At 37.0% G+C, this 27510-nt stretch overlaps 1 protein-coding gene across 1 annotated transcript; it reads left to right on the forward strand.

Annotated features, from left to right (window-relative positions):
* On the forward strand, positions 1 to 27003 carry LOC116292323 (uncharacterized). Its single transcript, XM_089028748.1, has 12 exons — positions 1 to 752; positions 2551 to 2758; positions 3920 to 4062; positions 4787 to 5762; positions 10112 to 10848; positions 10927 to 11146; positions 12451 to 12608; positions 12908 to 13866; positions 17909 to 18653; positions 20620 to 20839; positions 21343 to 21500; positions 25698 to 27003. Exons 1-12 carry the CDS (start codon positions 134 to 136, stop codon positions 26690 to 26692), a joined length of 6138 nt encoding a protein of 2045 aa, XP_088884874.1. The 5' UTR covers positions 1 to 133; the 3' UTR covers positions 26693 to 27003.
* The last annotated feature ends 507 nt before the right edge of the window (positions 27004 to 27510 follow it).

Raw genomic sequence — 27510 nt, forward strand, 5'->3', positions numbered from 1 at the left:
GAAAAAGGAGGGGCGGATGAAAAATTTTTAACCTGGGAAATTCTCAAGAATTATTGGCTTGAAGCTTCTAATTCTTCGTTTATAGAGAATATGTATATATCCTATAGGTGGAAGTTTAGTTTAAGATTTATTAATGGCAAGTGCAGCAGTTGTTTTAAACGAAGTTCTACAAGCTTCACCAGAGAAAGATAATTTCATGAGGTTATCAAGGCTTCTGAATTCCGGAGGATCTAAGATCGTTAGTGGATTCTTTGATTCTAAGGTCCCTGATCTGGCAATCAAACTGAGCGATCCACTTGTGCTTAACGTGCTACAGCGATTGAAAAAGAAAAAAGTTATAAACGATTCTGAATGGAACAAACTTTTCCCTCCCAGTGGAAATGTGGACTCAAAGTCATTCGATCTGTCGTTGTCAATTAAATTACTAAGGCAAAAAGAAATTTATAATGGTCTTGGGAATCCTATGAATGGATGGAACAATCTTCCAAGCCAGGCAGATACTTCAATCGAAGCAGATATAGCAAGAATGAGATGGTACCGTAACACATTCGCACATGCTGATGCCTTGGAAGTTAGTCATGCTGATTTTGAGAATTATTATGATGATATTAAGGGTGCTTTACTTAGGATTCTAGCTTCATACAGTGATTCATCTAGTGTTACCCAGTGCGAGAAGAAGATTGATGAGTTTCGTACTGCTCCTCTGAGTACTAAGGATGTTGAACAAGTTAGGGAAAGTTTGGGCTGCTCAGGTGAGAAAATAAAAATACACCCATACTGCTTGCTGGGTATGACTTAACTGTCCATATTTAGAGATTGGAAGAACAGAATTACCCATGGGGGGACACAGATTAGAGAAGGGCGGGGGCGGGGATGCTCGTCGTAACTTTTAAGGTTCCAGATCTGCAATTTGGTACCTCTTTGGGTGTCACAAATCTAAAAGGACTACCAGAGAGTAAGCCAGTACCTCTTAGGGTGTTTTTTGAGGCAATAAGATACCTGAGATTATATGATGACAGTCAGAATGGCAGCTGTAAATCAGGATATTTATTTCCAGTTCATTATCTGACTTCATGTCACTTTGATCATAGGTAATTTTAGGGATAAAGATCATAAGTTGACATGCCCACCTGGACTGGACTCAGGTTGAGCCAGCCCGTACCGCTCGGAACGAGTTACATGATTGGATTAAAAAACAATAGATTGGTCATCCAAACAATAGCACTAAACCTAACTTTACGAAAGCCGTACTGTACTTAGGGAGCAATGAAAATCCAGCTTTCAAGCGGTGCTGGATTACTCCTCAGGTTACCTCTTAGGGGTCATTTTGAAAATTCCAGACGAGCATCCCTGCCCTTTTTTATAAAGGGTCCCCCCTGGGCAGAAATACTTGCATTAATTAAACCGCTCTTTATATGACATAGGACTTTTATTAACCATCCCTCACCCCCACTCCCCCCACCCCTCAGCACAGCAGACACATTGTCAAGTATTTAAAGTGCTTATAAGCCTTTACACAATATTTTCAGAACTGATTCTTTAAATAGTGAATAGTTGATTGTGAAAATAATTCATCATTTGAATGTCGGGTCTTTGAGATACGAGGGTTTATATTCCCAATATGTTAATGACTATGACATAACATAAGGGATTTGAATTATTTTGTGGCAACTTTTAATATTGAACGCTGGACATTTTTTGAAAACAAATTTGTAAGAACCTTTACGTGATTCACAAGTAAAAGGGTGATGCTTTTAAATACTGTATTCCAGAACAAGTGCAGTGTTGTATGTTAAATGATCCCTTATGTTACGTCATAGTCATTAACATATTGGGAACATAATCCTTCGTATCTTAAAGACCCAACATTCAAATGACGAAATATTTTCACGATCAACTATCCACTATCTGAAGAATCAATTCTGAAAATATTGTGCAAAGGCTTATAAGCACTTTAATTTGGCTTCTTCCCCCCTGAGTTAATGCAACAGCACTGCTCCAAATATTGAACTACTGATCAATCTATTGTGCTGTCTTCAAAACTAAGGGGTTTCAGCAAGGGAGGGGTTATAATCTAACCTTAAAGAATTTTGCAAGGTGTGAACCCAGTGTTGGATCTGGGGGGAGTAGGTAGGACATGCCTAACCCCTTATTGTGAATCCAACTTAGCTCCAATTTTATTTGATTTGAATAAGCCTAAAGCGAGATGACATTTTACCCCCGACTCTATACCATAATAGTTTTTAAAATTCTTTCATATTAAAATTTTTGATTCCTTAGAGAATACAGGAACAATAGTCATAATTAAAGAACAAAAGCAATGTGAAAAGAATTATGGTCTCGCTTCAGGCTTATTAAACTTTAGAATTTGGTTTGGTTAAATTTTATATCCTAAAGTGAACTGGTTTATTTTGTTAAACATTAGTAGAGTTCTATAGGAGAAGGTTGACATTGTCTTTATGATGATCCCTCTTCTTATAAAATCCTAAAATCCTTGATCCACCATTAATTTGACCATCAATTAAGTCATTGAATTTTTCATGTTTTCAGAAATGTTGGTAAACTGCACTACAAAATTAGCATCAACAGGAAAAGAATGGCTTAAAGGAAGTACCTACATACTAAGTAATTGTATAAATGGTATATTGGAGTACTTTGATCCCATGGAAGGGGTAGAAGTAGTTGATATTACTGATGGATCAGTGAAGATTGTACTTTGGGTGACAAATACAGGTGCACTTGAGAGATTCTGGAGAAGGTAAGTAGATATTTGATGTACATTCTATACATACTTCTTACCTACATATTTTACTGTTGCTTATGAGCCAGGTTAATGAAGGGATAAATGGATGGATGGGATGGATGGATGGATGGATGGGGTGGATGGGATGGATGGATGGATGGATGGGATGAATGGTGGATGGATGGATGGATGGATGGGTGGATAGATAGATGGATGGATGGATGGATGGATGGATGGATAGATGGGATGGGATGGATGGATGGATGGATGGATGGGTGGATAGATAGATAGATGGATGGATGGATGGATGGATGGGTGGATAGATAGATGGATGGATGGATGGATAGATGGGATGGGATGGGATGGGATGGGTGGATGGGATGAATGGATGGATGGATGGATGGATGGATGGATGGATGGATGGATAGATGGGTGGATAGATGGATGGATGGATGGATAAATGGATGGATGGATAAATAGATAGATGGATGGAAGGAAAGAAGGAAGGAAGGAATTAAGAACAAATGTCCTTAATTCTTGATCTCAAGAATGGTATTTTGGTAAACCCAAACTTTTTTGTTCCAGATACCAGTAGATACCAGCTTATAAGCCAGGTTAATGAAGGGATAAATGGATGGATGGGATGGGATGGATGGATGGATGGATGGGGTGGATGGGATGGATGGATGGATGGGATGGATGGGTGGATGGGATGGATGAATGGATGGATGGGTGGATGGATGGATGGATGGATGGGTGGATAGATAGATGGATGGATGGATGGATGGATAGATGGGATGGGTGGATGGGATGGATGGATGGATGGATGGATGGATGGATGGATAGATAGATAGATAGATGGATGGATGGATGGATGGATGGATGGATGGATGGGTGGATAGATAGATGGATGGATGGTTGGATAGATGGGATGGAATGGGATGGGATGGGTGGATGGGATGAATGGATGGATGGATGGATGGATAGATGGATGGATGGATGGATGGATGGATGGATAGATGGGTGGATAGATGGATGGATGGATGGATAAATGGATGGATGGATAAATAGATAGATGGATGGAAGGAAAGAAGAAAGGAAGGAATTAAGAACATATGTCCTTAATTCTTGATCTCAAGAATGGTATTTTGGTAAACCCAAACTTTTTTGTTCCAGATACCAGTCAGGTAAACTAACAAAAGAGTTAGAAACAATTCTGATAACTCACGAGCTGAGACAGCTTGCTAAGAATGACGTGGTGAAATTAGACGTCTTTGTTAGTGAAGACGAATACAAAAGAGCACAAGAACAGCTAGAAGGTAAGCAACTTTTCATACTTAATCCAGCTATGACCACTTCTATTCAGCTTGGATGTAATGTTTTCCCATTTTAAACCACGTGTTATTCTCTTGTGAATAAGATTCTTTATTTGAGTTGTATCCATATTCATGTGTTATCTAATGCGCAACGATTAGAGCAAGAAATGATTGGGAGTTTATTTCACGTGGTCTGAAATAGGAAAACGTTAGACTCAAGGTGAAGAGGTCTATGAAGTCAGTCACCTAAAAATCCTACGAAACTAAGAAACTTAGACATTGATATTTCAACCTCTTGGTAACTATTGATGCACTTGAAATCTTTTACAAGTCACAGTCTCACTTCCTGTGAGCATCCTCAAGTGCTTTTATCAATAGACCATTTTCTGGAGTTCCAAATTACCACTTTGTAGAGAGTTTAAGATTCTCGTTTACGGCAAACGTGAAACGTCAGTTGACAATTAAGAAATTCTTTAAAATTAGTGAAAAGGAATCGCAAAAATCTCCAAGTAGTAGATAAACAAAAGAATGCTGGTCTTTGTCGAGAAGGTTTGCAAAAGGTAAAGTGAAATGTAGGGAAACGATGAAAACGTGGTCACGTTTGCCGTTTCTGGGAAGGAAAAACGGGAATCTTAATCTGTTGACCTCTCACACACTAATGCTGAAAGAAAGTACAGTAGTGAACACCAATTCGTAATCTTTTAACTCGATCCACTTTTTTTCTCAGCCAAAGAAGGAGAGGAACTGTTGGAAGAATTTGAGACCAAAATAAGAATCGAGCAAAAAACCTCTAAACTTGAGATTTTTGATGGAGATATTGTTGAAGATGGCGAAAACAGGGTTCAAGCTCATCTTGCTGTTATAACATCCAAGGACCAGGTCGAGGAGGTTTTGGCTGAGCTGAAGAAAAAAGATCCTGATGTTGCTGAGGCGACGCATAACATCTGGGCCTACAGGATCTTTGATGACAAAAGAAATGCCTACGATGAAAATTGTGATGACGATGGCGATGATACTTCTGGAGCGAAACTCCTTCGCTTTTTACAAAGAACTCGAGCTACAGATGTGATGGTTGTTGTGTCGTGTTGGTATGAGACCACTGCAGAAGAATTAGGGGAAGTTAGGTTCAAGTGCATCCAAAAGAGCGTTCTGGACTTATTTTTGACCCATAGGATAGTGAGAATTCCATCGTGGAAAATAAAGAAATTTTACGAAGAGATTAAATACAAGCCATTTGAGAAAGAGCAAGAAGCCCCAAAGTTTGAAATTCTTCATGGAGAAACCATCGAAGATCGCAAGAGCACATTCCAAGCTCACCTTGCCGATATCACATCTCGAGAACAGGTTGACCAAGTGTTGAACGAGCTGAAGAAAGACCGTAAGATTGCAAAAGCAAAGTACAACATGTGGGCTTGTAGGATCTATGATGAAAAGAAGAAATCCTACATTGAAGAAGGTAACGACGATGGCGAAAATTTAGGAGGAGAAAGGTTGTTGCATTTGCTGCAAAGGAGCGACGCCAAGAATGTGGTTATCATCGTGACTCGCTGGCACGGTGGAATACATCTGGGGAATGATAGATTCAAACACATTAATAAGTGTGCTAGCGACCTTCTGCAACAAAGAAAGATTGCTGAAACTAGTACGAGCACAGCATCTCCTGACCCGAAAGCCTCGACGGGAAAGGGAAAGAAGTCGCGCAAGTAATATATATATATATATATTTTTATATATTATAGAAAGACCAAAAAATTATAGATGAAAGAAAGTCCTGTTGTAGATGATATGCCTGAAAAAGAGTTTCCACGAGTTTAAAAAAAAAATTGAAAAATTTAAAAAAATTAATTGAAATAGTTTTTTTGGGATAATTTCTTCATCAAGTACAACGTTGTGATCTTCTTGTACTCATAATTGTGCTTAATATACCAAAAGTGGTATAAATATAAAAGTTCCTGGAAATACGAATGGTCAAAAAAGAATGATTCACGTTTTTTGTTTTATTGTTTAGACCAGTTTTCGTTTGACTCAGTGAAAAGTCGGTGCTGTGTGCGTGCATGCCTTGCGGCGACCGCGAGGTTTTTGCCAGAATTTTGATTGGGTTTTGAGCTTTTTTTCTCGCACAATGTGATTGGACTGGCAGTGCCGTGACATTGGCGTGACCTTGTCTGGGGCGTGTTCATGCCTTGTTTCAGGTATTTGATTGGATGGAGAGTAAATTCTCGTTTAATGTGATTGGTCTGGCGTATGCATTGCCTTGTCACGATCAATAACCGTGTTCGTACCGTGTGCTTCTCTCAGTCATACAAAAACTGCTCTATTTCAGTGCGTGACCAAGTTAAACGGTTTTAGGTAACGTCTACACTATACTAAAGCCCTGGCTAAACGAGGAAACATTTTCCCAGAACTGTTTACCGCGCGCATGTTTCCCCAATGTTTCCCAGTTTATCCACACATGCGAAACGTTGCTGCGTGCAAAAAAATTTTGCTTCCAAAAATGTTTCTGCTGTGCGGCAGAAACATTTCATGCTTCCAAGACGCATGGAAACAATGTTTCCCGATGTTTGCTCGTTTAGCCACAAAAAAGTCAGCATTCTAAAAGTTCGTTACTTGGCAACGCTCGCTCTGTCTTGTCAAAACAAGATGGCGGACGAGGAGGTGCGCATGCGCTAACCGATGTTGAGTAAACATGTTTCCCGTTTCTGGAACACGTTTCTTCGTTTAGCCAGTGTCTAAATGCGTATTCGAAACGCTTTTTTTTGTCTCAACGAAAAGGTATCACGTTCACGCGTTTTCGCCCGTTCACAAAACTGAAACGATTTCTATATTATTCTAACTACGGCCGTAGGAAAGTTGTATTGAATACAAGACGCTAGAAAAAACTACTGTGTTTTTAATTTAATTATCCTGTCTGCTTGAAATATTGATTTAGCACACACTTTCTTAAACTTTTTCCTATGTTTTTCAGTAAACACTTTTATCTACAATATACGATACATTTTGTTAATTTTTAAAACACTCATTAATAATTCATAAGCTTATGGTCCAATTGCAGCCACCATACACGTCACGTGCATGAACCTTTATACCCGATAAATTCCTCTTCATTAGTATTCAAGTGATTTTATATAGAGACACATGTGTCTTTATATAAAGACACATGCAATCTTTATATAAAGACCACTCGAATACTATGAGGATGACTTCATCAGGGATGAAGTATGCATCCAAGTTTAGATGAAGACATAGAGCTTCAAGGCCATAGTCAACCCTAATGATCTTTGACTAACGTGCCTATCTTTGCCTTGGCACGCAATATCCAACGTGTGGGAGCTTCTATTGAATCTGGTTGCGCATGCCCGTGACGTCAAATCTCTATCGAAGTATAAAAATCCATGTTCGTGACGTGTATGGTGGCTCCAGTTGAACCAAAATCTTATAAACAGTTCAAAAAACTCGTAGATCGTGTTTTATCAGGTATAAAAACACTCCTACTCGTTTTTTAAACACTACATAATACACTCTACAAAATTACTCGATCAGTTCTGATTGGACAAGAGGAGTACGATTAAATCCCAAATCGTACTCTGCAGAGTTGGAATTTATAGATACTCGTGATGTTTGGAAAGTTCTCAAATTTCGATTTTAAAAACTTTCAAAACATCACTCGTACCTATAAATTCCGAATTGTACTCGAGATCGTGTGATTTCCTATACTAATTCCAATTGGGATTTTCAGAATTAATTAAAGTAATAAAGTAATAAAGATGCAATTACAAATTCAAAGGTGGGACAGTTAAGCAAAAGAAAGCAATAAATTACGGGAGGCTTCTAGGGGACATGGGAGATGCGAGTTGGTTAAAATGACTTTATTCCTGTTTGCTAATCATAGCCGAGTTGCAACAAAGCAACTCCTGATCTCGTCTTTTCACTAACTCGCATCTCGTCTTTTAACCACCTCGCACCTTCAGCCTGAACCAGAACTTTGGACAACAAATTCAGTCTGTTATGAAGAAAATGTACAAACAATCTTTATGGCACGGTGCTAGCGCTTTTGTCTCAAGACCTTTTGCGATACCATCCAATCTCTTACCTAGAGAGCCAGCGTTTCTTTTAGCCTGCGGCAAAGAAAGAGGGCTCTGGCATAATCCAATTTTTGAGATCGGGATTTCTTGGACTTCCGGTATAAGAGCGCATGCGTTTAAAAACTTGCCAAAAAGTATGTTCCCGATTTCTAATTTTCATTTTGATCGAGAGTTAACACAGAACTCTGTTTGAAAGGATGATTTTCATCGATCATTTCACTTCCGGAAAATTGCGCATGCGCCAAAAATGGATTATGCCAGAGCCCTCGTTCATCGCCGCAGGCCAGAAGAAACGCTGGCTCTGGGTCAAGATTGGATACTAGCAAAGTTGCTTAACGGACCACCTAAACCTAGTTAAATAAAGTTTACAATATACATCCCAAAGCTCTATTAGGAACAAAATAGATGATGTAGACAGTGCCCGGCGGCAAAAAAACGGTTTTTTGGCCTTTTGCCATAAGGACAGCTTTACGTATTTAAGCTCGATATTTTGTAAACACGTTCTTTTGAAGCCAAATAGCAAAATATCAAATGCGACCAAAATTTATTGAATGCGTATTTGAGATATAAAGCCGTGTACTTTGGGAGAGGTGATATTTTGATCAGCAGAAAACTGACATTTTCGTGAATACTAATAAGTAGCCTTTATTCTAATTCGACAAAATTTCGTCACAAGTTTGGAGCAGCAGTGACACAAATGAAACGCTTAGAAATTTGGAGTATTTAACTCAGTTAAATAAAAACATCGTGAAAGTAGCGGGCTTTTCGTTTTTCTGCCCTATCGATGATGTAACCTCAGCTCACCGAACTCGTTATATTATTTATTCAGCAACCATTAATAAGGCCATTAAACACAGTAAAGACTGTAACGGTTGATACAAAACAAGCATCCATGAACTGCTAAACTTTAAATGGTATCTTATATAAAAATGTCTAGACTGATTCCATAAGTCGTAGTTTTCACTCCTTTGTGGGTTGTGCACGATATCCAGAAACGACAAAAGAGCGAAAACACCGAGCAAAACACGAGGATATACTTACGATAATGATTTCTGGCTAAAATACGAAAAATCATATTTCTAACCCAAAGGTCATGCTACATATTCCAATATTACTACGTTGTTCGACTGTGAATATATTACATTTTGCAACATGTTACTCGGTCTCTGATTTCAGATCTCAGAACGAACGAATGTTTTTTTTGAAATAGGTGTATAACTATGGCGGCACTTACATAGAGTACTCAAGTGTGACGTCACGAAAAAATTAATTTTGACTTTAATTATTTTCGATCTCTAATTTCTATAGACAATCAAAAAAGACGTTTACACACCAAATTTGACCAGAATCGGTCAAATATCAGCTGAGATATGACCATTTGAATGCATAATTACTCCTTACAAATCACTGTATTTCCGGCTCCGTTCCAAACGTCATTCAAAACTCGAACTAGGGCGCTAAAGCTCATCAAATAATAGTATGGATAAATTCATAGGCTACCCTGAACCGAAGAACGCTGCCATACATGCAAGTTACCTTAAAGACGCCGAATACTTATCTAGTTGACCTCACTTATTCAATAAGCTAGCCTATTGAAAATATTTGACTTCAGACAAGACCACTCAATAGAATATTAAGTAAATAATATTCTCTTGGACAAGACTTATATGCAAATGGTCATTCTCGAGAATGAGCAGATGGTCTTCTTGTGTAACAGTACCTTAATTGGTGTCATAAAACAAAACAAATCTATCCCAAAATGCATTACTGCACTCGCTGTCTTCTCAGTGCAAATATTCTACCCGACGACTTGAAAACGTTTTCCGGGTAGTTTAATAACTGATTTACTCCTAAATAACAACTTTCTACAAAATCTGTCGATGCAATCGTAGGCTCTACAATGAAGTAGTTCGATCCATTAACATTGAATTCCAGGAGGGAGACGTTGTAAAGCGTTATCCTTCTTAAAATTTCACGTGGGAAATGGCGAGTGCAAGAGTTTACCGAAACGAAGTCTTGCGGACTACACCAGGAAAAAGTCATTTTACAAGACTATCACGGCTTCTAATATGTGGAGGAACTAAGGTGTTGAGAGAGCTTTTTGATTCTATGATTCCGTCAACAAATCTCCATGCATTTTTGACAAATAAAACGGTAAACAAGCAACTAAAGCAGATGAAAAAGAAGAGATTGTTGACGAGACCTCAATGGAATTCTCTTTTCCCAACCGTCACTTCATGTGGTAAATCTACTGATTTTGATATAACTTTGATATTCAAACTGCTGAGAGAATTCTGTAGCTTGACTCCACCACCAAAAGGATGGGACGAGCTTCCTGACGACAAAGATTTGACTTTACCAGCCGATCTAGCGAGGATCAAGTATTATCGGAATGATGTTTACGCTCATAACGACAAAATGGAGCTGGATGACACTGATTTTCAGGACCTTTGGAAACGCATTAAAGATGCTTTACTGAGGATAGTGAAGCATTACGACTCTTCTGCTGTTTTAGATTGGGAAATGGCGATCGAAAAGCTCCTGACAGATCCATTGTCTGAAGACGCTCAAGAATATGAGGAGGAATTGGAAGAATGGTATCTGCAAGATCAAGATGTCAAAAAGATGATCTTAAATGCAAACAAGGACGTCATTCGGGAACTAAAACTGGCTCAAAAAGAGAGAAAGCACTTTCATTCTTCTCCAGGTAAGAAATCCACGGTCCTCCCTCTCCTCTGAACCAATAATGAATTGAATATGCAGTCTTCTTTTTATTCGTTTTAAGTCAATGTGCGATGTGTCTGGAAGCTAGCTACTGTGCTAGGATGGGTTGGAGGAAGTTCTTATTTGTTATATCATTACAAAGATGATCCGGAAAAACTGGTAAAAATGGTAAACAGAGTTGTACTTCCAATGGGTCTGGCAGTAAGTGCTATCGTAGCTGGCTCTACCGTCTTACAGATCCAAGCAGAAAGCGTAGCTGCACTGGACGAGCTGTGGAAAAGGTAACAGTTATGTATTTAACAAATAAAACAGCTTTTTCCGCTCAGTAATAAAGCATGCATGGAGGTGACGTAAGCACAAAGTGTCTTGAGTGCTTTATTACTGAAAGGAGCACAGATATATATAGTTACTAATTTTACTTTTTAACCATGTAATAAATACTAAATACATGCTTGAGTTGCTGGTTAAGAATGGGATTTTCTTTTAGTTTGAGTTTGAATTCTGCACCCTTTACATTCCAAGTCAAATTAAAAGAAACCATGCATATCGCGCCATGTAAATTCCCGATTGGGCTATTTTTAGAAAGCGGATGCAGTTTAAATTTTGCCTTACCATACTCTCGTGCGTCATCAAATAGCACACACGCACTGTTTCCGTTTCGTTTTTAGTGATCAAAACACAGGCTTCCCAGACTCTCAGTTCGTGGATTGGGTATGGGCTTCCTGTGGCGTTATGGCTGACTTTGGCCGTTAAAATTTGTTTTAAGTAGGGAGTGTTGAACTACGATTTTTATGAATTTTCTTTTCTTCAGCTTTTTTAAATACCGTTTTCAAATAAAGTTTAATACTTACAATCGTCTAAAATGTGTTTCATTTTTGTCGTGCGATGCGTTTTAGGCAGCAGTAGTCTTTTAGCTGTTTATTTGGGTGGTTGAAAACTCGCTACTTGTGCATTAAAATTACGTAAATCGCGCGAATATACCGGTAACAACATTGAACGCGCGAGTTGTTTATTTGAAGACCAGGGAAAAGTACGCAAAAATAGTCTCTGATTGGTGGCATTTTGGTTCCGGTTATTGGTATCCATGATTGTGGCATGTATTTCTTTCGCAACTGAAAATGGCTGTATACGTAATGACGAAACATGTCTTGTTTCAAAATAGAAGTCTTAAAATCTCTTAAAATATCTATGACTTTAAATTCAGTTAAAATATTTGTTGTTAAGTGTGATTGTCCAGTGAGAAAACGAAACTACATTCTCTTATGACTTTACTCTAGGATCAACATCATTGCTGATTGCTTATAGTATTTTGACAAAGAGTAAACTTTATAACATAACTAAGATATAACGCGCTCGGCTCCGCCTCGTGCAAATCTTACGCTACCATCGTGCCCTCCCAACTATCCGCGTGCACCATCAATAGATTTACGCACGCTAAGCATTGACCATTGCTTCAAAACCGGCCTTATACGAGCATAAGTTTACCCTAGATCAAAGAATCACTGGAATTATCAACGGTATTATTGACAGATTGAAGTATCTCATATGATATCCTCTGACCTCTTTCCCTTTTCTTTTCACTCAGATACGAAAGTGGCCAGTTGGAACAAGACCTACAGGAAGTCCTTCTGATAGATGAAGTGATACGCCAGGCAAAGGGCAAGGAGATTGAAATTGAAGTTAGCATCAAGGAAGACGACTTCCATAACGCTCGCCTTGAACTACTGAGTGCTCACCAACAAGGTATTTATAATGGTAATTGAACTGAGCGTAGAGCAATTTTTTCCTTATGCTTTTTTGGCTTTTTTTTCTGTGATGTGTTTGGTCAAATGATCAAATTTAATTGGCTTTTCAAAATGTGCTATTTAAAGCTCAAAGTGGTGCGATTTGTGATAAAATCGCACTTTTGAGAGGCAATCAGATTGCAGCCGAATCACCAGTGATGTCAAAATCATATAATTACTGTCATATAATCAGTTTGTCACACTATTACAAATGTTAGGATCATAACGATATCTTATTTTCCATAAATTTTGGAACAGATGCCTCAGAGGGCGAAAACCCCAAAGACTTGCAGACTGTATCTAAAATTAACATCTTCGAGGGAGAAATTGTTGAAGATGGCGAAAACAGGGTTCAAGCTCATCTTGCTGTGATAACATCCAAGGACCAGGTCCAGCAAGTTTTGGCTGAGCTGAAGAAAAAAGATCCTGGTGTTGCTGAGGCGACGCATAACATCTGGGCTCACAGGATCTTTGATGCCGAACGAAATGTTTACCATGAACATTGCGATGATGATGGCGATGATACTTCTGGAGCAAGAGTCTTTCGGTTTCTACAAAGAACCAATGCCATGAATGTGATGGTTGTTGTGTCGTGTTGGTATGAGACCACTGCAGAAGGATTAGGGGAAGTTAGGTTCAAGTACATCCAAAAGAGCGTTCTGGATTTACTTCTAACAAGTGGACTAGAAATTCAAACTTCCAAGATAAAGAAATACTTCGAGAAGATCAAATACACGCCATTTGAGAAGATGAAAGAGCAGGAAATCCCAAAGTTTGAAATTCTTCACGGAGAAACCATCGAAGATCGCAAGAGCACATTCCAAGCTCACCTTGCCGATATCACATCTCGAGAACAGGTTGACCAAGTGTTGAACGAGCTGAAGAAAGACCGTAAGATTGCAAAAGCAAAGTACAACATGTGGGCTTGTAGGATCTATGATGAAAAGAAGAAATCCTACATTGAAGAAGGTAACGACGATGGCGAAAATTTAGGAGGAGAAAGGTTGTTGCATTTGCTGCAAAGGAGCGACGCCAAGAATGTGGTTATCATCGTGACTCGCTGGCACGGTGGAATACATCTGGGGAATGATAGATTCAAACACATCAATAAGTGTGCAGTAGATCTTCTTCAGTCAGTGGGAAAGATCAAGAGCAAAGGCTGTGGTGCTCCTAAATCCAGGGTTGGTACAGCAAAAGTAAAAAGAAAGAGCAAGGCCTAAATCAGTAGCTGACGTTAAATCTTACTGCTTTACCTAACAGGACGTTCAGGCATTTATATAAAAACATTTATATAAAAACAGAATAGAATCAGGTTTGCTGCACTAAAGTGGGGTGGTACGGTAGTACATACAATTTTTCTCAGTATAAGCGTGTTTAAGTCTAGGAAACTAGCTGGAAAGTGCTTTCGATGTCATAGTTAACACATGCTCAAAATAATTGGATGTTACTAAAACAGGAAACGGGGAATGTTCAAAATAATTGCTTGATATTACCCTAGCATGTAGACAGTAAACTAAGAACCAAAGATTAAAATGTAGGTTTTTATCTTATTTTTTCCAGTTGTATTTAGGGACAAAAAGGAATGCAATTTTTTTCGGATTGGTTGATTTGTTAGTTATCGCATTTCAAATTCATGCCAACCTCATAGTCTTGTCAAGGAAAGCAGTTTCGAGCCTCCTTAAATCAGTGGTAGGGTAATGACGTCAGTGAAAGAATGCTTATCACAAAACTTAAGGTTTTTGTTTTACAATATACACTATTTGAAACGATTTGAGTCGTGGGCAATACCATACATGTATTCATCTTTAAAAAGTAGGCAATAGTTAATGGTTATAGTAAGACTAGTAATGATTGCATAGCTATAGTATAATAATTAATAATAATAATTTAATGAATTTGCATAGCGCAAATCTCAATTGGGATATTTTTATTTGCGCTGTAACATAAATGTAAAAAATATATAAAAAACTAAAACTATACTAATATTAAAATATAGGATTAAAAACAATAGTATAAAATTATTAGCGATATAAACGATAACTAAAAATCTGCGAAAGCCATCTTATATAAAAAGGTTTTCAATGATTTCTTAAAATTAGTCACAGTTGGAGCTGTCCTGACCTCCAAAGGTAGCCTGTTTCATAAATTAGGTGCAGCTACCATAAATGCTCGATTTCCTAATGTCTTATATGTTATAAGATTAACATGTTCAAGTAATATTCTATTGCTATTTGAACATAAACTATATCTACTCTCTTTTTTAATGTTAATAAGGTATTATAAGGTATAATAGAATCCATATTAGTGACAACCTAGCTGTATAAAGTTGTAGAGTTACTTTTATAGTAAATCGGATAGTTTGAATGTAAATAATGTAAATAATGCAAGGTTAGAATGCTCCAGTTTCGAGTTCTCAGCTGCTCAGAGTTAGCCTCGACTTTGTGAAGAATATTCTTGTGTTCCAGTGAAGGTCCATCGAGTTTCAAAGTGTTTGTATTGTTGAAGTTGTGCATTCTTTACTTTAACGTTGGTTTTGGTGAATGTTTATACATTGATACTGAGTTTGTAATCAAGAAGCACAGAGTAACAACTCAAAACGAAACAAAAAATATCGAAGGATCCTTACTTTAATACTTGCTCTTTTCCAAATAGGAGGTTCGTACGTAGTTGTCACTTAAGGGGTACGATTACAGTAATGAGGTGAAGTTTGATCATCTGTCGATTCAGTGTCGCTAGAACCCCCAACAAACAAACAAACAAACGAACAAACAAACGAACAAACAAATAAACAAACAAAAAACACAAACAAACAAACAAACAAATAAACAAACAAACAAACAAACAAACAAACAAACAAACAAACAAAAAACACAAACGAACAAACAAACAAACAAATAAACAAACAAATAAACAAATAAACAAACAAAAAACACAAACGAACAAACAAACAAACAAATAAACAAACAAAAAACAGACAGACAGACATATAGCCAGACGATACAAACAGACAGTAAAAGTTCATCCGTGTGCCAACCACCTAAAACACAGCCTCAAACTATAGCTCTAGTAATCGATTTTCTAAGAATTAAATACATTTATAACATTTGACAGTTTAAAAAGCTTTATAGTATTCGACAATAAAAGTTGTAGAGTTTTTAAAATACAAGTTATAGATTAAAGTAGTCTATCGCTCTTCGGTGGAGCCAGTATCTTCTCAGTTTCATTTTAAATATTCTTTAAAATTAGTTGTTAAAGTAAATTGTGTAAATATAGTAGTTTTGTTATTTTTTATCGTGTAGAGTGTTTATCAAAAAAGAATAAGAAAATAAATCAATAAAGATTGTTGTAGATCTCGTATGGTGTCTTGCACTATTTTTTATTTTTGAAGCGTTTCAAGCTCGTCAATTTCGGCAGCCACAAAGTTTGGTTTTAGTCGCCTGTCAATCAGACTGTTCAACCTGACTGCGTTTCTAGAGAAAATTTTTTTTCCCCTCAGCGCTTAATGTGTGATTATAAAACTACTACTATAATCAGGGCCACCTTGACAATAAGAACCAATCTAATTGTAGAATGATTTCAAATTTTGAGCCAGTCAAAAACCAGAGCACCACGAGAATTGTAATTTCGCCTTAATGTAACGGACACCAGGGAAAAACGTTTGCGCATGCGTGCACCTCAGCACGTTTTCTAAGAATTTTGAAGAATTTGAGTAAGAAAATAAATGTTTGTTTTCTCCAAGTATACAAAAAAGTTCGAGAGTATACTTTTGTCAGACCAAGATACTGTATTAACAAACCCAATATAAAAAAATAGTCTTAATTTTCAAGCATGGACACTAAGTTTTGGCATTTTGTGAAGTCCAATTTATAAGGCACGTTTGAAAGTCAAATTTACTTATGTTTTGACTAATTTGCATACGGATTCAGAGCATGCGCACACGTTTTTCGATGTTACGAGTAAACAACTAGATAGGCATCATGAATTTCTTTGAAATTCATCTTATATTTGCTATTTTTACGTCCATTCGGTAACATTTAACATGACTTGAAAAATAAGTAACGCGATGAAAATGAAGAAGCAAGTGGGAAAAACTTATTCTTCTGAGTTCAACTTAAACATTTTAATGGCTTCACATGTCAATCACGGAGATTTGCACAGAATCGTCAAAACTAAAGCTTATTTTGGTCAGAACACTTCGAAAACAGACTTGAAAATTCGTTCAATTTATAAGAAAGACTATGTTTAGCGTTTATTTTGATGCATACGCGCTTTTTGAAAGTGAAAAAAAAAATTATCTGAGCTCCGTCTTCAAACATTTCATTGGCTCCATACGTCAGTCACTGAGATAATTTATTCATATTGATGTATTTTCGACTATACTTCAAGAGATTTGCGCAGAATCGTCAAAACTAAAGCTTATTTTACTCAGAACAATTTAAAAATAGGCTTGAAAATTCGTTCAGTTCATAAGAAAGACTAGGTTTGGAATTTATTTTGAAGAAAGACGTGCTCCTTCTAAATGAAAAAAAATTATTTGAGCTCAGCCTTAAAACACTTTATTGGTTTCATACGTCAATCACAGAGATAATTTATTCATATTGATGTATTTTCAACTAACTTTATGAGATTTGCGCAGAATCGTCAAAACTAAAGCTTATTTTACTCAGAACACTTTGAAAATAGGCTTGAAAATTCGTTCAATTTATAATAAATGCTAATTTTGACATTTTTTTGAAGCAAGACACGCTCTTTCAAAGTGAAACAATATATTTATCTCAGCTCAACTTCGAATATTTTTATGGCTTCAGACATCGTTCATGGAGATAATTTAGCCTCACATCCGGAATTTTCTTCTATTTACGAAGAAAATTCCGGATGTCACCGCAGGCTATTCCACTCTAACTGCTTGAAATATTTTGCTCAGAAAGTTTTCGAAATAGGCTCGAAAATTTGTTCAAATTATCAAATAAAGGCTATGTTTGACAATTTTTAAAACAAATGCGCTATTTCGGATTCAAAGTGCACGAAACAAAAATCCCCACCACCACCACTCATGAAATTCTTTTTCTCAACTCGACTAGCTTTAGAGAGGCATGGGGACGAATAAGAACAAACCTTTCCTGGAATCTCGTGCGAAAAATATAAAAAATTCCAAGAAAAAATGGGCGGGTAAATTTTTAGTATAGGAAATGAAATTTTTGAAAAATAGGTTCTTCTTTGACGAAACGCCTTCCATTATGGCCAGTGGCTTAACTTTAGGAGAGACACTATGATAAGGATATCCTGTGTATGGCCAGTGCTCCAGCAGATCCAAGCGAGATCTTGCGATCTTCAACAGAGAAGAATAATTATACGAGACTAACAAGACTTTTAATAGAAGGAGGAACTTTTATCTTAAGAGAATTATTGGACAAAATAATCCCTCCCCACCAATTTAAACATGTACTGATGTTGCCAAAAGTACATAGTAAATTAAAGTTGTTGAAAAAGAAGAAAGTAATCACGCCTTTGCAGTGGAAATCTCTTTTCCCAACCGTCACTTCATGGGGTAAATCTACTGATTTTGATATAACTTTGATATTCAAACTGCTGAGAAACTTCTGTAGCTTGACTCCACCACCAAAAGGATGGGACGAGCTTCCTGACGACAAAGATTTGACTTTACCAGCCGATCTAGCGAGGATCAAGTATTATCGGAATGATGTTTACGCTCATAACGACAAAATGGAGCTGGATGACAGTGAGTTCCAAAACCTTTGGAAACGCATTAAAGATGCTTTAATGAGAATTGTCCAGCATTATAACCGTCCTAACCCTTCTGCTGTCTTAAAATGGGAGACAGCGATCGAAAAGCTCCTGACAGATCCTCTAGACATCAAGAAAAGTCATGAAGATAACGATAAGTTAAAGATTTGGTGCATTGATGATCCGCAAACGCTTTCAGATTTAAAAGATGAGAATGCGAGATTGAAAGATCAAGTAACTCGGTTGGAATCTTCTTTAGGTTAGTATTCAACGAATTGCTATCAAACGTATTCATTTACAGTAACCTCGTCAGTAATGGGAAATCTTACAGCACATATTATACGTTACGCGTGACCAGTAATTCTGAAAATTCATCGAATGTAGCTAGCTTCCAAGACTTCATTTCAGTAAAAATATTAGGTTTTGAACCCGCTAACATGAATGATTGTAAATTATTATCCAAAAGAATTCACTTTCAACCACAACGCTGAAAATTAGCTTGAATATATCTATTTTTCAAATATAAAGTAATTTGAATTGCTGAAAGCCGCCGAAAGCAATCGAAACACGAGATACTGGTCACGCGTGACATCATAAATTAGCTGTAAATAAATGAAACACAACCTTATTATCATATACATATAACTTTAATTAAGCAATAATTGTAACAATCTACACAAATGAAAAGATAAATTTGGCTATAAAAATACTGAATATCTCACTTCATTAAAAAAAAAAACAATTTCCCAAAAACAATCTACACAAATGAAAAGATAAATTTGGCTATAAAAATACTGAATATATCGGTTTAATACTTTTTGGGAAATTGTTTTTTTTTTTAATGAAGTGAGACCTAAAGTTTCACCAGAATTTTGTTCAGCGTTTTTTAAGAAGGTTTCCCAGTACTTTTAATAAGTGAAAATTAAGAATTGGAGGAGTGCTGGGGGTAGTAGGGTGAAAAGCTTTAATTAGGAAGAGCAGGACTTCACTAAAGTTTGCTAGATTGTCACTAATGCCTATCAATAATAAACCACATTCCTAAACCATCTAGTATATACAAATACATCGTTTTAAATATTGAATAGATTTTTTAATGACGAGAATGTAGAATTCCATATTTAATTTCTTACGTCTAGAATTTCTGCCACCAGCATTCCTTTTCGTTAATAAGACTTTTACATTTCCTGTTCTTCATTCCAATTAACCAATTAGTGTTAAACTGAATTAGGGTTATAGTGTTGTAGAACCATTTTTTGTTCCCAAATGATCTAAATCCCAGTCCTAGTGATGAGCCTTGGGGGAATCCCATGTTGGTGATTCTATTTTACATTCTCAGTGACCTTAAATCCCAGTCCTAGTGATGGACCTTGGGGGAATCCCATGTTGGTAATTCTATTTTACGTTCTCAGTGATCTAAATCCCAGTCCTAGTGATGAACCTTGGGGCAATCCCATGTTGGTGATTCTATTTTCCATTCTCAGTGACCAAAATCCCAGTCCTAGTGATGGACCTTGGGGGAATCCCATGTTGGTAATTCTATTTTACATTTTCAGTGACCTAAATCCCAGTCCTAGTGATGGACCTTGCAGGAATCCCATGTTGTTGAATCTATTTTACATTCCCAGTGACCTGAATCGTGGTCCTAGTGATGACCCTTGGGGGAACCCCATGTTGGTAATTATATTTTACATTCCCAGTGACCTAAATCCCAGTCCTAGTAATGAACCTTGAAGACTTCCCATGTTGTTGATTACATTTCCCATTCTCAGTAAATCAAATTCCATTTTCCAGTAAAAAAATGTAAATCCCTGTACCCTCTTGGGCCTTCTTCACAAGTCTTTTCCTGATTACTGTTGTCAAGTTTTTCAAAATTCAAAAGTTCTTCTTTAAAAAGTTTGGGAACATATTATAATAAGCTAAGATGAGATCATTATCCACATGAATAAGACATGTTTTGGGATTCAGTTTTTTGTTTTCTTTTAATATTTAATACTTTGTTATGCATGAATATCACTACAAGTAAGAAGCTTAAAAATTTAAAAGTTAAAAATAACGTTATTTATTCAAGTTTATAGCCCATTACTAGCTTGGGCTATGCCATCTTGCTTCTGTAGTGCTTAACAGCTCACAGTGTGTTTATATCACAGTACAGAGACATGTGCATTTTATCTATTCCTTAAAAAAATAATTATCTTTATTTGACAACATTTTTCAAATTATAACAGTCAATGTCCATTGCAATTGGAGGTCGAGAATGCAATGGATGATAGCTGGTAGTGTGAGTACTCTCCTAATCCTCAACTACAAAGATGACCCAGAATCTCTGATCAACATGATAAGTGATGCATTACCAGTTGGACTGGTGGTAAAATCTATTGTGGCAGGATCTATTGTTTTGCAGCTAACATCTACCTCAGATGAAGCTCTGAATGACCTGCTAACAAGGTATTTGAAGAAATAAAACTATGTTGATAGCAATTAAGGAAATGAAAGGAAATCTCCTTTACTAATAATTACTAGCAATAATCATTTACTACTACTACACTAATTATCATTTACTAATAATTATAGTATTAAGTGTGGCAATATGAGTGCAGTTAAAATGAAATTTAGCCATTATACTAGAACCAAAAAGAGGTGTAGCAAGGGGAATCCTGTTAAAGAGGGATAGACTGATATTTAATATTGTCACTAAACAATGTTATGGGGGGGGGGGGGGGGATAAATGGTATGTTCTTCGACCCCTCTCTCCATCAGTATTTATTATGTAAGGGTACTTACATTGTCCAAGCTTATATAGTCCTAAAGAAAGTAAAGGAAAGAAATGGAAAGAAATAGAAGGAACTGAAAGGAAAGAAATAATCAGTAGAACTATCCCAAGGATGGAAATAACCCGACCACAACCGAATACCATCAATTAAAATGTAGTATTTTTTCTTTTCTTGAAGATACCAGTCAGGTCAACTGAGAGAAGATCTCGCGAAAATATTCATGACAGAAGAAATCAAGGCGCTATTTGATGGCCAGGACGTCGAATTTAGTGTTGAGATATGTGAAGAGGAAATAGAAAATGCCCGTCGTGTACTAATAAGTGCTGCAGAAGCAGGTAATGTCAAGAAATATTAATATTTAGAATTAAGGAGTGTAAAAAATCTTCATTGTGGTCAGGACATGCCCTGCGAGAAAGCCAAGTACCGGAGTGAAAATGTTTAAAGTGATCCCATCAAGGATGGTTTAGAAGTAGTTCACTTTCCTCTCACTTATGGGGACTTGGGACTGCAGGGTTTGTTAGGTCTCTTCCACTTAATTCCAATTAAGTAAGTAAGCCATGCTATGGCTTAGCCGATAGGATGTTAGCGGAGCTCTCGGGCCCGACCGAGAATGGCACCATACTTAAGAAAAATTGGTAACCAATGGAGTTGATTTTTCATTGCTTGATTACGTCATTTCCGTCCGTCCGTACGTCCGTCTGTGTACACACCACAGGGTTCCCGCTTGATTTCAAAGCAAAACTCATGAATGCACAGAAAACATCGCTCTGGGACAATATTAAGACCAAGAACAAAAGTAAAAAACCCTTTAATGGAGTCAAAGATGGATAAATAAGTATTCTTCAAGAATTCAGGTGCTTTTTAGCGAGCAATGGTATAATTTTACTTTTAAGAAAAATAAGCAGTTTTGTCGACAAATCAAAGACGTTCTATCATTTGTTTTAATATTTCTAAAGATTATTTATTTTAATCTTGAATAAAATTTAAAAAGAAGTACATATTACATCAAATATTCGCCATTTATTTTCTTTGAAAATCTTTAAGAATTCAGCCTGTTTTTTTAGCGACCCGGAATCGAATATTTTTACTTTGCTGAAAAAGCAGTTACGTTCGTCTCCTATCGGAAAATCAGAGAAGACTTTCTTTCATTAGTTTTAGTATTTCTATATAATTTGTTTTAATGTAGCATTAAAATAAATTATCTATAGAAATGTTGACTGCAGTATAATACGGAATACATATTATACCAAATATTTGCCATTTAATTAGCTTTTCCAGCCAGTATGATTAGACAAAATGACCTTATATTCGGTTTTTGAAAAATTCCAAATAAGCTATAAGCCAAATATTCAAGATCATTTAGGAAGGCCAATTACTGAGAAAGAAAATTGTTGTTTTGCATTGATAGATTTATCTTTTGTTCTTGTGAAATTGAACTAAATGTAGGCATATATTTTTCGAAAACGTTTGCCTCTCAGTACGTCGACTGCAAAAAAAGTTGTTCTAGATGTGAAGCCGTTGTCTTTCAACCACAAAAACCAGTTTTTACATACGAATCCGATGGAATCCTTTCTTATGCACTAGAAGTAATCAATAATTGAGGGAATTGAATAAGTTTTCTGATGCTTTAAAGGCTTAAGATATCGACTTATCAGTTTTTTTTCTGTCTGAAAACCAAACGAGTTGGTCATGCTGTTTCGTGAAGCAACTGTTATATGAGAGAGAAAATTAATGTTTTTTACAGACTAAGCTAGACATCAGTTTTCTAATTACTATTTCTTATCGTATGAAAACAAGATCGATATAAGATTTCAGTAAGACTACCATCACGCACAAGTTTAGATAATGGTATGCTTTGAATTTACAAGTAAACCTCTTAGCTCCTCCCATTAGCATGTACACCTCTGGTTACGCCCTACACACTCTTTACCCCTTTGCTTAGTTATTTTAGCACTATTCTTTTAAATCTAATTATAGAAGTGTTCCTCGTAGACCTTTCTATCGTTTACCATATATTCATATATTAACTTTAGTTTAAGCTATGTTTAGTTCTAAGATTTTCATTCGTATTACTCTTTAATAAGATATCACACTTAGGAATTTACTATTTCCTTTAGCCAATCAAGACTCAGCGATAATATCACATTGATTGTAGAATGACACATGTCATGAAGTTATTATAAACAGAGCTCATGTAATAAGTTTAAGTCAGAAAAGGAGAAGAGAGTCAGAGAAAGTAGAATAAAGATCCCGTAGCTCGTACCGAGAGCGGTCGTCCCATAACACATCGTCACACTTGCCACGCATTTCTCGATTTATCCTCAATAAAATATTTAAAAAAATCATATATTTTTCTGAAATCTCATGGATATCCTCTTTTCATATGACATCTATGAAAACAGGTTTGAAAAAGACCTTTTGGTTTTAACACTATTTTTTGATTTTCGTGCAAGCTAAAACAACAAATATTGTACAGGGAGCTCCGCTTTTCATGGCACAGAATGCCTATTGTTTTAGGGACATGCACTTACAGTTCAGATTCTCACGTACATTTCAATGGGTGGGCATAAATTTGAATGATAATAGAATTCCTCAAGTTCTGATTGGTGAATGCATCCGAGCAAAGCGGGGAGCGGGAAGCTGCGAAGCGTATCCCTCGAACGAAGTGTGAGACTGACAAAAACCGCCTCTATTGTCTTTATAATCCGTGTTTGACAAGTGAACTCCACGCATGTAAACAAACTAATATCTAGTCTTTTTACCAAACTTTTTTGACCAGCATAGGAATTTAGTTTACAAATTGAAACTTACGGCTCTTTTGCAAGCTAACCGACAAATAAACTCAATACAGTAACTCATATGCTAGTTTAAAGGAAGGATTTAAAACCTAAAGCGGGGTTAACTAATCGGTTAAGTCTGGCGGCCAAAGACAGAAAGCTCTGTTTTCTCTTGTCGTTTATAAAAAAAATTGTTTGCTATCAAAAACCGTTTAATGAAAATGAAAAACTGTTTGAGTAAATCGCTTGTAAACAGAAAGTTTCGCGTACTTCTTGTTACCGGTAAATTTTTATTCCTGTTTTCGATTCAAAGCTTTTCTTTTATAAATTAAGAGTCAAGGAGACGCTTAATACGCAGTTAGCCTTTATGGAGCTGCCGATCTTCACCTTTCTTGAATGAGCGATATGAAAACCTATTAGTAGATTCGATATCATATATAGCATATGAGTCATGACAATTACTCATTTGGTGGCTCCTAAAAGTCAAAGTTGAATGAACTAGGAGGTTTGTCCGATGAAAAAAACACACAAGACAGTGTTTATTCATTCAATTTGGAGACAAAAGAGCTAAATGATAAATAGATAGATATAACTAGCTAAAACTAGTGTGAGCTGCGTCGGTGTTTCTAATGAAACAGAATGATGAAAAGGTAAATTATACACCGTGAAAAGATGAAAAAACTTACTATAAGTAAAAGTTTTTTCATCTTTTCACGGTGTATAATTTACCTTTTCATCTTTACTAAATGATAAATAGCTTAGGCGAGAAATGAAAAATGACTTAATCCATAAACAATAGAGGTTATGTTTTTGATGCTGCCGAGAGTCCCGCGGACAGCTGCAAGTACTTCGGGAATCCCGCTCAACCCAGGCGCAAAGACCACACATTTTTCTAACTTTAAAAACCTCAAGTATAATTTCAACGGATAGTCCGTGTAAAGGGTGCAAAATGTTCTTTAGACATTAAAGTTTGTTTTGCACCTTTTGGCCATCGACCAACTCACTTGGAAAACAAAATATTTCAACATCAAGATGTACGACCTCTATGTTTCCATACTTAAATGTTTAAAAAGTCCTTCTTTTTCTTGTTAAAATCCTCAAAAAAAGTTTTATCGTTTAATTTTTTTGATTTTACCTAACGACGAGATGATATCTCTACTTCCATTTGCACCCTTTGGCCATGTAAATAACTTAAGAAGAAGATACAAAATTACTGGTTTTCAGAGTCTACTTGAGCCATTTTTAGCCATTTCTCTTGTAATTTTACTCTGTAAACGAGTCACAGTCAAGTGAACATGATTTGAACCGCGCGCCAAAACAATAGAAATGTCCCGGATGTGTCCGCCTATTCTGTGCCATGAGGCAGTGCCTAAATAGCAGATATTAGAGTTACACTCTGTCGCCCTCAAACAATTGTTTCAAGTAGAGGTATTTGGGTCAATAAAATGAAATGTATAGAACCTGACCCAAATGCAGCAATTGTCTGAATGCAATAGAGTGTACTCCGATATCTCCTATTTAGAGGTTGTTTTAGAGTTCTATCAGTGAGTTTACCATTCCTTGACGTAGATCAGCCTGGAGGTTGTCTCAGGTTTCGATCTGTGAGTTAGCCGTGCCCTTAGAACAGCCCCAGAGATTGTTTTAGGGTATCGATAAAATAACGTTTCTTGTAGTTCTCAGCTCCAAGCCCCCTTGAAATCCCATGAAGGCAAATTTATATACTTATGTATTCTATTTTTATTCTTATGAAAAAAGAAAAGAAACGCGAAGAATTAACCAAGAAAGAAGGGCTGGCACAGGCTTTAAAAAAAACTAAACTTACGACGGATTTAAACATCTTTGACGGAGAAATTGTTGAAGATGGCGAAAACAGGGTTCAAGCGCATCTTGCTGTGATAACATCCAAGGACCAGGTCGAGGAAGTTTTTGCCGAGCTGAAGAAAAAAGATCCTGGTGTTGATGAGGCGACGCATAACATCTGGGCCTACAGGATCTTTGATGCCGAACGAAATGTTTACCATGAACATTGCGATGACGATGGCGACGATACTTCTGGAGCAAGAGTCCTTCGCTTTCTACGAAGAACCAATGCCATGAATGTGATAGTTGTTGTGTCGTGTTGGTATGAGACCACTGCAGATGAGTTAGGGGAAGTTAGGTTCAAGTACATCCAAAAAAGCGTTTTGGATTTACTTCTAACAAGTGGACTAGAAATTCGAACTTCCAAGATAAAGAAATACTTCGAGGAGATCAAATACACGCCATTTGAAAAGATGAAAGAGCAGGAAATCCCAAAGTTTGAAATTCTTCACGGAGAAACCATCGAAGATCGGAAAAGCACATTTCAAGCCCACCTTGCCGATATCACATCTCGAGAACAGGTTGACCAAGTGTTGGACGAGCTGAAGAAAGATCGTAAGATTGCAAAAGCAACTTACAACATGTGGGCTTGCAGGATCTATGATGAAAAGAAGAAATCCTACATTGAAGAAGGTTACGACGATGGTGAAAATTTAGGAGGAGAAAGGTTGTTGCATTTGCTGCAAAGGAGCGACGCCAAGAATGTGGTTATCATCGTGACTCGCTGGCACGGTGGAATACATCTGGGGAATGACAGATTCAAACACATCAATAAGTGTGCTAGCGACCTTCTTCAACGAAGAAAGACTGCTGAATCTAGAACGAGCACAGCATCTACCGATCCGAAATCCACCGCGACAAAAAAGAAAAAATCTAAGAAGCACAAGTAATATCAGGATTTTTTAAAAAGTTTAAGTTAAAGATAGAAAAACACTTTTATACATGGTAAAGAAAATGAAAAACAATTCCTGTTGTAAATGTTATGCCTAGAAAGAGCTAGAGATATGCCTATGGGGGCTTCGTATTACAAAGTTTGAATGGGGAAACGGTCGTAAGGAGAGATTTGACTCTATTACTAGACTAGGAGGATACCCGAGATTACACTCTATTAACCTCACCCCTCTCTCCCCTCCCCCAAAACGAATGCACGTTACAAAGAAACTGCTAATAGAAAATAGAGTCACAAGCACTCTAGGAGCCACTGGACTGATAAACTTCCTTTTGTGAACACGAACGAGCTTTGAAACTACAATACCCTCCTATAAAAAGGGATACCTTAGGCTCCTTTAACACGTATCCGAATATTTTTGAAAGCGGAAATTTTTTATTGCGTTTTCCAAAAGATACTCATCCATGTTTAGCGTTTTCGAATCGTTTTCCCTCGTCCACAGGTAGCCGTTTTCAAAAAGCTGCGTTTTCAAAAGGCGTATTCACCGGGTAGTTGGGTGGGGGGGGGGGGGGGGGTCGGGGGTCGGGGGGTCGGAGGGAGCTAAGGAACACTTTTTTAGCGGGAGGGAGGGAGGGGGGATCTCTAACTTTCTTAACGGAATTCAAACTAAGAAAAATTAATGTGCCATCTTTGTAAGAAGTGCATGTGTGTGTTTAGGGGGGATGCGTTGCTGTAATATACCGTGGAGTCCCAGGGGAAAGGTTGGCAATAACGAGGGTTCGAAAATCCAGGGGAAAATATTGTAGCGACGTAAGTCCA

The sequence above is a fragment of the Actinia tenebrosa genome, unplaced genomic scaffold (genome assembly GCF_029948245.1).
Source record: "Actinia tenebrosa isolate PJP-AT-01 unplaced genomic scaffold, QUT_ActTen_1.0 PGA_scaffold13__45_contigs__length_12533684, whole genome shotgun sequence".
NCBI classification, from domain to species: Eukaryota; Metazoa; Cnidaria; class Anthozoa; order Actiniaria; family Actiniidae; genus Actinia; species Actinia tenebrosa.